Source organism: Epinephelus lanceolatus, chromosome 2 (assembly GCF_041903045.1).
Source record: "Epinephelus lanceolatus isolate andai-2023 chromosome 2, ASM4190304v1, whole genome shotgun sequence".
In the NCBI taxonomy this organism is placed as follows: domain Eukaryota; kingdom Metazoa; phylum Chordata; class Actinopteri; order Perciformes; family Serranidae; genus Epinephelus; species Epinephelus lanceolatus.
The window spans coordinates 51,708,207-51,721,405 of record NC_135735.1 but is presented as its reverse complement, the minus strand read 5'-3'; the positions used below and the strand labels follow the sequence as shown (position 1 = coordinate 51,721,405).

Here is a 13,199-nt window from a genome sequence, read left to right as displayed (position 1 = left end):
GCATCGACAGGGCCGTAGCTCCCCCACTCTCCTAGCTGATGCCACCGCTATGAGGAACACAGCCTTGAGTGACAACCACCTTATGTCCGCTGACTCCAGGGGCTTGAAGGGTTCCCGTCGCAAGGCAGCCAGCACCAGGTCTAGGTCCCATGTTGGGACAGCCAACCTTCTGCTGCATGGAGCAAGCCTCACAGCACCTTTCAGAAACTGCGAGATGAGGCTGCAATCACCATCGGCCAACCTGTTACCCCCAACACGAGCGGCCTTGATTGCTGCCACCATATCCCTAAGGGTAGATGGTGATTTCCCTGCCTCAAGCAACTCCTGCAGATATCGGAGCACCTTAGGAGCTGGACAGGTCAGTGCGTCCACATGGTTCACCCTGCACCATGACGCAAAGACGTCCCAGCGATACGAATACGCCGCCCTTGTTGATGGCGCTCGAGCACCCTGAATGGTCTGAACCACCGACTGTGCTAGCCCCATGCCCAACAGACTGGCCCTCTCAGGGGCCAGGCCCAGAGCTTGAGCCCCTGTGGAAAGGGGTGGAACAGGGCCCCCTGTGCCTGACTCAGAAGGTCCCAGCGAACTGGGAGTTCCCATGGCCTCCCGTCCAGGAGAGGTGCCACCCCTGAGAACCACATCATGTGAGGCCAGTTCGGAGCCACCAAGATCAGCCTCACCTCCTCCACCTGGACCCTCAGCAGCAGGGTTGGAAGGAGACTGAATGGGGGAAAGGCATACAGCAGCCCCGGAGGCCATTGGTGCGCCATGGCATCGACGCCCAGCGTGGGGGCGTCTCTCCCCATGGAAAAGAACAGCGGGCAGTGCGCGTTGTTCCTGGATGCAAACAGATCGGCAACTGCCCTGCCGAAACAACACCAGATTTCCTCGACCACCTCCGGGTGCAGTCGCCATTACCCTGGGGTCGGGCCACCTCTGGAGAGCAGGTCCGCCCCCATGTTCACCTGCCCAGGCACATGCATGGCTCTGAGCGACAGGAATCATGTGCCTGCCCATGTCCACAGCCTGTGTGCCCCCCTGCAAAGGCGTGGGGAGCCCAAGCCCCCCTGCCTGTTGACATAAGCCGCCGCCGTGCTGTCCATTCTCACAAGCACGTGATGGCCCTGCAGGCTCGGTGCAAATTGCCGAAATGCCAAGTAAATGGCCCTCAGCTCCAGGACATTGATGTGTTGGTCCATCCAGGCACCACTCCAGCTCCCGCTGGCGCCCTTGCCCTCGTGGACCGCGCCCCATCCTGCCAGGGATGCGTCCGTAGACATCACCTGTCGGCGCAGCACTGGACCCAGCAAACTCCCCCTGGAGATGTTGGCCAGGGTCTCCCACCATTTGATACATATGGAATATGTAACTGTGTGGAGAGATAGTCTCGATACAATAGAGAACAGCACTGCCATATAAAGCTTTAAGCCTGCACATAAAAATCAAAGTAGAGACACAAAACATAATAAAAATACACATATACAATTCCCTCTCACCTGTACACCTCCCTGAACTTGGTGTAATCATATTCCCCATTTAACTGGTCCGTAGATTAACCTATCACTGTCCCAGTTATCTATACAAAACTATCAACTCTGACACAAGATGAGGTAATTATCATGATAGACATAGAAAATGTGCAGTAAACAGACATGCACGGAGAAATTAAGAGGAAAGAAAAACTCATCAATTTAAAATTAACTAGCCTGCCATAGCTGAAGAATATAATAGAAAAGCAGCAAACAATTGTGAAAAAGCAGTGCCTGAATAGTGTGATGTGTGTGGTTGTGCTGCTGCTGTGGTCCTACCTGATGCCTCCTGCTGCTGCTGTTATCATTAGTCATACTTCTACTGTTATTATCACGGAGCAGTTTCCTCACATCTCCAAAGGCGGCTTGCTTTTTGGCCACACTGGTAGACAAGTCGGGGAAGATGTATATGGCCCGTCCATTGTAAGACAGAGAGCCAATCTGGTGTGCCTGACGAAGGATGAGTTCACAAATGTGGAAATAGTGGACCCTGACGACAAAAGCCCGCGGTAGTTGTTTAGGTTTCAGTTTAGCTTGTAAAGTCCTATGGGCTCTGTCAAGCAGTTCCATCCTCGAGCTTAAGAATTGTCTGCAAGAGAGGGGCTACAAATTCCGTGGGTGAAGCGCCTTCCTGGTCCTCTGGTATGCCCAGCAGACTTGTTGTTTCTCCTCAATCTGCTTTCAAGATCTTCACACTTGACTTGGAGGTCCTTGACATCAGATTGGAGTTTAGAGACCACGGTTTCCAGAGTAGTTACGGAGTCACTTGTTGCTGTAGCTGATGATTGTACCTCCTTCAGGCGTCCGTCTTGCTTCTCAAGGGACTGCTGTATGGTGGCCACTGATGAAGTCAACTCATCCCTGACCGCAGCAATCTCCATCTGTGTTCCTCTAGCCGTTTCTACATCTCTCCTGTGCAGCAGCACCCCCCATAAATTGTTAAATAATTGTTAATTATTTAAATAAGCATAATTACATTTGTTTGTAAATGATCTATAAATAAATAGACTACATTGCAAAATAATTCACAATTTGAAATTAAAATGGGAGGTCAATGACTCACATTGTGACCTTAACGACTCTGAAGCTAAGAGCTCACATGTGACCCCAACAACACCCACACAGAGTTTAAAGCCTGCAACTCCGTACCAATCATTTAGAACTGAAGAAGCTTCTTGGATGAGAGGCAAAACGTCTTCAAGAAACGCAAGCAAATCCAGTTGCCTACGATATAGCACTTATGATCACAGCAGAGGATGTTCTTCCTGTGGCAGCTGAAGAATTTCAACGTGCCAAAGACAATGTTGGTTCATTTCTACACTGCCATCATTAAGTCCATCCTCACCTCCTCCATCCCCATCTGGTATGCTGCAGCCACTGCCAGGGACAAGGGCAGACTGCAGTGTATCATTCACTCTGTTGAGAAGGTCAGTGGCTGCATTCTGCCATCCCTCCAGGATCTGTACGACTCCAGGACCCTGAAGTGGGCAGGAAAGATTATGGCCGACCCTGAACACAAACTCTTTGTGACTCTCCCCACTGGTGGGAGGCTGCGGTCCATTAGGACCAAAACAGTGGCGGCTGCTGGTCTTTCAAGGAGGGGAAGCTCATTGTCGGCCTACATCATAAAATGTGTCCGTTTATTTATACGCAAATTCTACCCTCTGGGGCTGCTGTGCGAGGCTAGTGTGACCGCCTGTGAGTGCTCTGGGACAGTGGAGGGGCTCACAGCAGCACCCGCTGCTCGTTGGGGACAGTAACTGCAGAGCAACAGAAGTCAGAGTCTCCAAACATGATTACAGTCTCCAATAACACCAGAAAAAGATGCTAGATTTGTCGCTAGTCGTTTTTAACAAAGAAAAAGTCACTAAGAGGATTGGAAAAGTCTCCAGATCAACTCGGAACAATGGAATGAAACTTGAAAAATGCTCCGGTGGTGGTTTATATTTCAAGATCACTGATTCGCTCATTTCGCTGTTAATCAAAAAGGGATTCAGCCTCAGACAGATCATCCAATCATCATGCAGAAGCCCAGCGTCCAGGCCAGCCGAGGCCAGCCCACTGCCCCATAGACCCACCAGGGACGCTGAGCCTCCGATGGGCAGGACAAAACCGAGCATTTATCCAATGACTGTCTAGTTTCGCTGCAGTGGAACAACCCACTCTATGCTTCCCCATTGAAGTCTTTGGATGCTGAGCTTCGACACTGTTTAATGCACTGTGACGCTACAGGAATGAATGAGAAGAAAGTTGCGTCAGTGACCTGTGATAAGTAGCTGCTTCTGAACAAAAGTTGCGTTCCAGCGCATATTTAGTCAATGAAATGAAATGTAAACACAACAGTACATATTTGACCACTTATTTTTTGACATTTTAGGGGAAGCTGAGCTTCCCTTGCAGTCTGAGAGCAATCACCACTGGACCAAAACCTCATGCCACAAAAACAGTTTCTTCTCAACTGTGAGCCTCATCTGGAACCCCACTGACATGGACTCTCATACCCTCTGCCCTCCCCTTAAACACCGTCTATATGCATTACATTAATGCACATCTGGGAATATTACTTATGCACGTTGCACACATTTGCACCATTTGGAATTTTTGCACATCACCTGCTTAATATTTTTGCACCTCCTGCACAGAACTGTACAGTTTTTTTCTGAAACATCTATATTGTACATATTTGTATGGTATAGTGCTTTCTAAAAGTTTCTTTGCCATACTTCATTGTGTTTTTTTCTATTCACATGTATGTTCTTGAGTGTTGCAGTGCCTTGCCTTACTTTAATTCTTTTTACAGGTTCACTGTATGTTAATATGTATGCACCAAAAAACCAAAGCAAATTCCTTCCGTAAGTGAAAACCTACTTGACAGTGAATACTTTTTTGATTCTGATTCTAGTCACCAATTTGCTTTTAACCACAGAACAAACACACTGATTCTAACATTAAAAAGCCTCATAGAAATACTGTAACTGGAATGAGTGTCCTCATTTCTTTATATCCTCAAATATAACATCTACCATTTTTATCTACAAATGCTGAACAATATAACAGAATCAGAATCAGAGATACTTTATTGATCCCTGGGGGGAAATTGTTGGCATTACAGATGCTCCTTACAAGAGTAGAAAGATACATTGTATAGTGTAAAAATATATATAATAACATTTACACATGTAGCCACACATGTACCATATAATACTGTTCATTGCCTTCAATAGTACGACAGTCCAAATAATGACTGAATAACAAGAACGAGAGAGTTGCTAAAGCAAGCATTCACTTCACATTGGAGTTGACCTCTGGCTCAGTTATAATCATCTATACCTCTCCATACACCTCAGAATGTGCAGTCATACTCTGGCTACCACTCATTATTCATTTTTTAAAATTGTTTATAACAATCAATAATCACAGATGAATGAAGTGAAGCAAAAAATTAAATTCTTGCCTCAAACATGTAGTGGAGTACTATCAGAAGTGTACAGGTACACAAAATCTAAATATATGAGGAAAGAACAAATCCGGTGTGTGAGTAAATGTACTAAGTGAATTTCCACCTGCATGTCTTTGTTTCCCAGGCAGGCCAGAGAGATTGTTCTGAAGTACGAGGGCCAACTGACCAGAACCAGAGGTTACCAGACTGCGGGAGCTGATGTATGTATGCACTCACCAGTCACTTACACCCAACATGTAGTAACACTGATCCCAGATTTAAATGCAACTTTATAGACAAACAGTGTGTAATCTATTATTAGAACTTTCACTGTAATGCTGCCTATATTTACCTTCAAGAGTTCCTTATTTACATAGAAACTAAACAACCAAAATGACTTTAAGTACACTGATTGGTTAAAATGGAAATGGAAAAAAATGGAATGAAGCCAACACACGGCAGACAGTAGCTACAAAATAGTAGTGGAACGTGCCCCATCCGCCCACAGCACAATGCTCTTAAAGCCTACGCTGTCAAAAGCTGGCAAAATACATTTATTTTATTTTATGGCCTTGACATTAACCTGTCATATTGTTGAGTTATCAAGGACACTTCCGTGTTTTTGTGTGTATACAGGAATGTTAAAGATATCATTGAGGACAACGAGGTTGACGTGACGTTGTTGAATCAGGGAATTCGTGTGTACACCATGAAAAAGGATCTTAATTGACTTTACATTGGCATTGTTTCCGTGGTACCGGCACGTAATTTCAACCCATTATGTGCTGCCACCATGGAATGCGGTGTTAAGAGGTCGTGGTCATTTCACGTATTTCTGTGAGATCAGGTTGATCAGGAAAGAACTTGGCAGAACAAGGCCCAAAACAGGAGTATGCTACTTGCTACACAAAAATTGGGATTTATAAAGACAAACTTGATGGCAGAATGTTCACACCTATAGGAGAACTCTGAACACTGTATACAAACATTTATGGAGACAGGGGAAATTGGCGATGCAGATGGTGAGGTTGTGATTTGAAGCCAGACTGTAGAAATTAAATGTAAGAGGCATCATTATACATGTAAGAGTGCCTCTCACACATTAAAATTCCACTTCATATCACAAATTACTGATAGATCCCCTTTATCATAAACGTTCAGTGCAGCAGTGTGACATCCTCCTGGAGAGCAGAGCAGAGAGCTGGACTGTATGACACTTACACTCATGCTCAGTTGTGGCGCGCACTACAGCTGTTCAAATGCACACATCGAACAGCATTTAAAAACTGCGGAACAGAGCGCCAGTATTTTATATAATATCTTCCAATACTGTGCATTTATCACCAAGTATGATTTAAGCATTCATAAAGTTTTTGTGTGTAAAATTGCTGCAGTGAACATGACTGTGCTGTGAGGTGCACAGAGTGCACTGTAGACACTGCGGTACTGACACACACAAACACACACACACACACACACACACACACACAAACACACCACCATCTCCAGTCAGTTTATGTACGTCTTCACCACCTGCACATATGGATTGTGTAAAATAATTAAGTCTGGAAATAAGCCAGCCACAGTGCTGGCACATTTATTAAACTCCATATCCTCACCATAATGCAGGCCAAGATCACCACAACAAACATAAATAAATAAACTGTGTTTACCTGTCAAACATTTTCAAGTAATATCTCAGGGTCAGAGACACACTGGGTCTCATTCATGAAATGTGAGCAGAAGGAATTTGTGTGTAAACTGTCCGCAGATGGAAATTTACTTGCATGTCCGCATTCATCAATATTTTAGTAGCTCCGATCTTTTCGTAGCTACTAACAAAATCTACTCCTGCTCCTGACCACTCGTAGTGCTTGTGTAAATTTAGTAAAGCACATAAATATTGCTTGTTGGAAATTACAATTTTAATTCGTATTGCGCTCTGTTATTCAATTCAATTCAATTCAATTTTATTTATAAAGCCCAATATCACAAATCACAATTTGCCTCACAGGGCTTTACAGCATACAACATCCCTCTGTCCTTATGACCCTCGCAGCGGATAAGGAAAAACTCCCCCAAAAAAACCCTTTAATGGGGGGAAAAAAACGGTAGAAATCTCAGGAAGAACAACTGAGGAGGGATCCCTCTTCCAGGACGGACAGACGTGCAATAGATGTCGTACAGAACAGATTAGCATAATAAATTAACAGTAATCCGCATGACACAATGAGACAGAGAGAGAGACAGAGAGAGAGATAGAGAGAGAGATGCAGGTAATAACAGTAGCTTACAACAACATTATTGAAAGTAATAATATTATAGTTATAGTTCTGGCTACTGTGGTACAATATGTTGAAAGTATGTATTAATATCTGGCAGTATACATGTGTGACAATAGTCATGTGTATAATAACAGTAGAAGTATGACTAATGACTAATGATGGCAGCAGCAGCAGGAGGCATCTGGCAGGACCACGGCAGCAGCACAACCACACACGTCACGCTGTCCAGGCACCGCTGCGATATGAGTTAATCTGAGAGACAGTGGAGCACAAAGGCTCCGGAGAAGAAGCCGAGTTAGTGACATCCAGAATGGCCGAGTTAGCAAGATGCAGTAGTAGAATACGAGAGAGAGAGAGAGAAGGAGAGAAGGTGCCCGGTGTATTATAAGGGGGTCCTCCGGCAGACTAGGCCTAATTCAGCCTAACTAGGGGCTGGTACAGGGCAAGCCTGAGCCAGCCCTAACTATAAGCTTTATCAAAGAGGAAAGTCTTAAGTCTAGTCTTAAATGTGGAGACGGTGTCTGCCTCCCGTTGTTATGTACACAATACACAGATGCCTTTGAAACACGTAATCTAAACATGACAAAATATTAAAAATATAACACATTTAGTTAAATTAGTTGGCAATTAGCAGGTTTAAGATCCAGATTAGGTTCATGATTGTGAATTATCTATGTAAATCGACTCAATAGATTAGACATTCTTTCTACATGTTGAATGATGATAACAAAAATATCCGTAAGGACAGCCAGATCACAGCCTCTTTGGCCTCGGTGCCTGGGTTCAGCAGGAGCAGCAGGAGCAGCAGGTGGTGGAGCCACGAAGGAGCATGCGCCAGCTGAAAGAATTATTTGAGACAACACGTTTTTTTTTGTTGTTGTTGTTGTTTTGTGGCTTTTTGATCATTTGAATGAATAAATCTGATTTGAAAAATGTTTAATTTACGTTGTATAAAACAGAGCTTTAGGCTATTAAGATTCAAATCATTTGAAGACGATGCATACAAAACTGCTGTAGGCTATATGTTATCCGTATCATTTGTTAAAATAAATGTTAAATAGCTCTACATTTCGACAGCCATCACTGATTTAGAGTTTATCCATTACGCACAAAACATCTCTGGTTTCCCATTCCCACAAATGAATCTTCTGTTTGTTTGGTGACCGCTGTATTTTTTTGTGTGTGCTTATGCGTTTCTTTGCCTCCAGTTTCATATCAAACAATGGTTCTTTGTACCACAGAGACAACATTAACAGCATCTGTTACCTCCCTCCAGGCCTTCGCTTTGCCTGTCCCTGTCACACCGCTACTAACTGAAGAAAATAAAATGTTTTTTCTTAAGTCCACTTCACCCAAAATTATTTCGATCTCCGCTTCGGAAAAATTATTTTTTCTTTCTCTCTCTTTCTTTCTTTGCGCCATGACTGACAGGTCGACTGGATGCACCTACACCTCCTTATATGGTGGTCATTGGCTAATCATGGGCGGGGGTTTATGCTAATTGCTGATTACCGGGAGCGATGGATTGGCATTCATGATCATACACACGTGTTTACGATCAAATCTGAGTTTCCCGTGGCGTTCCTGAATCCAGAATAGGTTTTTAGTAGCGTAGGCTTTTATGCGCAAATCTACACACAATCTAAAGTTTGTTTTGGAGTTCCGTGCGACTGAACCCAAACGACATTGTTATGATTCCCAAAAAAGTGGCTACTCTTCTCCTCGACAGGTAAGCTTTAGCCAAAGTTGGCTAACTAGCATCATAGCTAGATGGGGATGGGCATTTCGAATACTTTCAACTGTTATTTATTTTCAATCATACATTGTAGCCCATGTGCAGGTAGTGCATTGACCCGACTGATTTTTTTGAGAAACAAACGAGCAGCACGGCAAGCGGCATTAGCAGTGTCTTGGTACATAGCATTAGCAGCCAGCTCCTCCTCTGCTGTATCCGGGCAGCAGCATTAGCAGCAGAGAAGCCAGACTTGCTTGAATGGTCCGCTGGAAAACCGAAGATTAAGGATGCGGCGACGCGGCCCTGCCACAGCAGCCGCCCGTGGGCAAACAAATCAGTCTCCAGCGTGCCGCAACCTCGAATCTGTAGGGGAGGGGGGGCGGACACAACTCGCCGCAGTATTTTGAATTTGAGTGTAGTAACAGTTTTGGCCACATTCTTACATACAGCCCCTTTAACTAAACTTCATAATTGTCTAAAAGACATAAATACCTGAATGAGCACCAATTTCCTTATGTTAAATTCAGACAAAACTGAAGTTATTGTTCTTGGCCCCTAACATCTGAGAGACTCTTTATCCCTCCTCGGTTGCTCTTCCTGAGGTTTCTACTGTTTTTTTCCCCCGTTAAAGGTTTTTTTTGGGGGGAGTTTTTCCTTATTCGCTGTGGGGGTCCTAAGGACAGAGGAATGTCGTATGCTGTAAAGCCCTGTGAGGCAAATTGTGATTTGTAATATTGGGCTTTATAAATAAAATTGATTGATTGATTGATTGATTGATTGATTGAAAGTAAGATAATGGCTACAGTTCAATTCAATTTCAATTTTCAATTCAGTTTTATTTATAAAGTCCAATATCACAAATCAGAATTTGCCTCAGAGGGCTTTACAGCATACGACATCCCTCTGTCATTTGTCATTTGTCCTTTGAAACCTCACAGCAGATAAGGAAAAACTCCCCCCAAAAAAACCCTTTAATGGGGAAAATAAATGGTAGAAACCTCAGGAAGCGCAACTGAGGAGGGATCCCTCTTCCAGGACGGACAGACGTGCAATAGATGTCGTACAGAACAGATCAACCTAATAAATTTGCAGTAATGGTGGTAGCATATGTAATAAGTATAAATGAATATATGATAGTATATGTATGTGACAATAATGATCATATGTGTATAATAACAGTAGAAGTATGACAAATAGTAACAGCAGTAGTAGGAGGCATCAGGCAGGACCACAGCAGAAGTGTAACCATGACACATGAACCAGGCATAGCTGCGATACAAGGTAACATGTGAGACAGTGGAGCACAAAGGCTCTGGAAAAGAAGCCGAGTTAGTGAAATGCAGAAAAGCTGAGTTAGCGATTTGCAGCTATAGGACGTGAATGTTAGCAATAGAAGAGAGAGAGAGAGAGACTGACAGAATAGGTTCCCAGCAAGCATTTTTTGGTTTAAAAAACGTCTAATAGCCGTCTACATGAAGACCTGACGTCTAGGCTAAATCACGGCTGAATTTGGGCTGTCAGTGAAAATTTGGCGTCTAACCATAGCCAAAGTGTAGACGTCATCAATTACATGGCTATGTAGAGACCATGTCCAAAAAATGGAGATAAACATATTTTAATTACTGTTGACTCTCCATACGTGATTGAATATCATACCGCACGCCATCTGCAATGGTGAAAATTACATTTAATCAATTTCAAAATTAAATTGGCTAGATTTGGGTTACTTGTAGCTAGACTAAATCGGAGCTAAATATAGCCAATACATTTAAATCACGACTATTGCTTGCTGGGCTGGTACAAAACAAGCCTGAGCCAGCCCAAAACAAGCCTGAGCCAGCCCTGACTATAGGCTTTATCACAAAGGAAAGTGTTAAGTCTAGTCTTAAATGTGGAGATTGTGTCTGCCTCCCAGACCAAAACAGGAAGAAGATTCCACAGAAGGGGAGCCTGATAGCTGAAGGCTCTGGCTTCTTTTCTACTTTTGGAGACTTTAGGAACCACGAGTAACCCTGCATTCTCAGATCGCAGTGTTCTGCTGGGATAATAGGGCACTATGAGCTCTCTAAGATATGACGGAGCCTGACCATTTAAAGCTTTGTAAGTTAGGAGAAGGATTTTGAATTCAATTCTGGATTTTACAGGGAGCCAGTGCAGAGAAGCTAAAACAGGAGAAATATGATCCCTTTTCTTAGTTCCTGTCAGTACATGTGCCGCTGCGTTCTGGATCAGCTGGAGAGTTTTTAAAGACTTATTAGAGCTACCTGATAATAGGCAATTACAGTAATCCAGTCTAGAGGTAACACATGCATGGACCAATTTTTCTGCATCTTTTTGGGACAGGATAGGCCTAATTTTTGCAATATTGCGCAGATGAAAGAAAGCAGTCTGTGAAGTTTGTTTTATATGTTAAAAGACAAATCTTGATCAAATATTACTCCGAGGTGTCTTACGGTAGTGCTAGAGGCCAGAGCAACGTCATCCAGAGAAACTATCTTCAGCTAGAGAGGTTCTGAGGTGTTTGGGGCCAAGAACAATAACTTCAGTTTTGTCTGAATTTAACATAAGGAAATTGGACCTCATCCAGATTTTTATGCCTTTACGGCATGTTTGAAGTCTAATTGATCCGTTTCTTCTGGCTGTATCCATAGATATAATTGCGTATCATATGCATAACAATGGAAGTTTACAGAGTGATTTCTAATGATGATACCTAAGGGAAGCATATATATAAACTGAATAGAATTGGTCTGAGCACAGGACCTTGTGGAACTCCGAAACAAACTTTAGTATGTAAAGATGATTCATCATGAATGAAAAGACTCCCTGGACCAGGTGCTTTCTCAGTTCAGTTTCTTTCCAAATAAATACAAATAAATATGGTGAATCTGCCAAAGTGAACCCAACAGATACCTGCCACCTGACCACGCCCACCTTACATGCCGGGTAAGGGGCGGAGACTATAAATTGTTTGTTCACCCCTCAGTTCATCCTTTGCACTCCCTGCCAGCATTCCAGTATATCCATGTATCCTGATTTGTGTGCGTCTTCAAGTTAACGTGAGTGGTCAATTCATCATTTTGATTGTTTCATTTGTATGCCTTTCGTGGTGGCTTTGCTGACATGTGCTCTGCTACCCTAATCCCAGACATGTGCCAGGAGCCATGTAAGATTGTTTGTTGCTTGACCATTTTACTGTTTAGTTGTGGATTGTTTATTCACACATACTTATTTGTTGTTTATTGTTTGATTGACCACTCTGTTGTTTGATTGTAATTATATTGTCTCTTTGTTTATCTCTTTTCTGATGCAGCACACGAAAATAAGCCGTGACAAAGACAGATAAAGATCAAATCAAAGATAAATAAAAGCTACTGGTGATGCATCGAAACCTGCCTTCTCCCTTGCCTAATTCCATCACTCCACTCCTTGCCATTGACGTCTTCTGACCGAGACTTTGTTCACCGAACACTCACTCTCCCCAAACCACATCACCCCTACAGTTCCTTCAATGAATGTGAACAAACTGAAATTGATAGGATAAATAGGATTTAAACCAGCTTAGTGCAAAACCTTTTAGGCCAATTAAATGTTGCAGTCTCTGTAGCAGAATTTGATCGTCAGTTGTGTCAAATGTGGCACTAAGATCTACTAAAACAAGTACAGAGACGAGTCCTTTGTCAGAAGCAATCAGAAGATCCTTTGTAATTTTACTAGTGCTGTCTCTGTGCTATGATGCACTCTAAATCCTGACTGAAATTCCTCAAATAAATGATCATGGAGAAAGTCACACAGCTGGTATGCGACTACTTTCTCAAGGATCTTTGAAAGAAAGGGAAGATTAGATGTAGGCCTATAGTTGGCTAACACCTCTGGATCCAGGGTGGGCTTTTTTAGAAGAGGTTTAATTACAGTTACCTTAAATGACTGTGGTACATAGCCTGTTAATAAAGATAATTTGATCATGTCTGTTACAGAAGTGTTAACTAAAGGTAAGACTTTGTTAAGTAGCCTAGTTGGGATGGGGTCTAAGATACATATTGATGATTTAGATGAAGAAATCACTGAAGTCAGTTGTTGAAGGGTAATCGGGGAGAAGCAATCTAAATATATATCAGGTCTTACAGCTGTGTTTAAGTTCCCTGTGATTGAAGGCAGATTTGTACTGTGTGAGGACAAGAGGTCTCTAATAGTTAGAATTTTGTCAT

At 43.0% G+C, this 13,199-nt stretch overlaps 1 protein-coding gene across 2 annotated transcripts in view; it reads left to right on the top strand.

Annotated features, from left to right (window-relative positions):
• The window catches only part of tmc3 (transmembrane channel like 3), a 178,823-nt gene that overhangs the window by 32,201 nt on the left and 133,423 nt on the right, over positions 1-13,199 (top strand). For both annotated transcript variants that reach the window (XM_078162494.1, XM_078162484.1), the window contains exon 3: positions 5,117-5,192. In XM_078162494.1, coding sequence (XP_078018620.1) covers positions 5,117-5,192 — 76 coding nt within the window. The remainder of the gene's footprint in view (positions 1-5,116; positions 5,193-13,199) is intronic.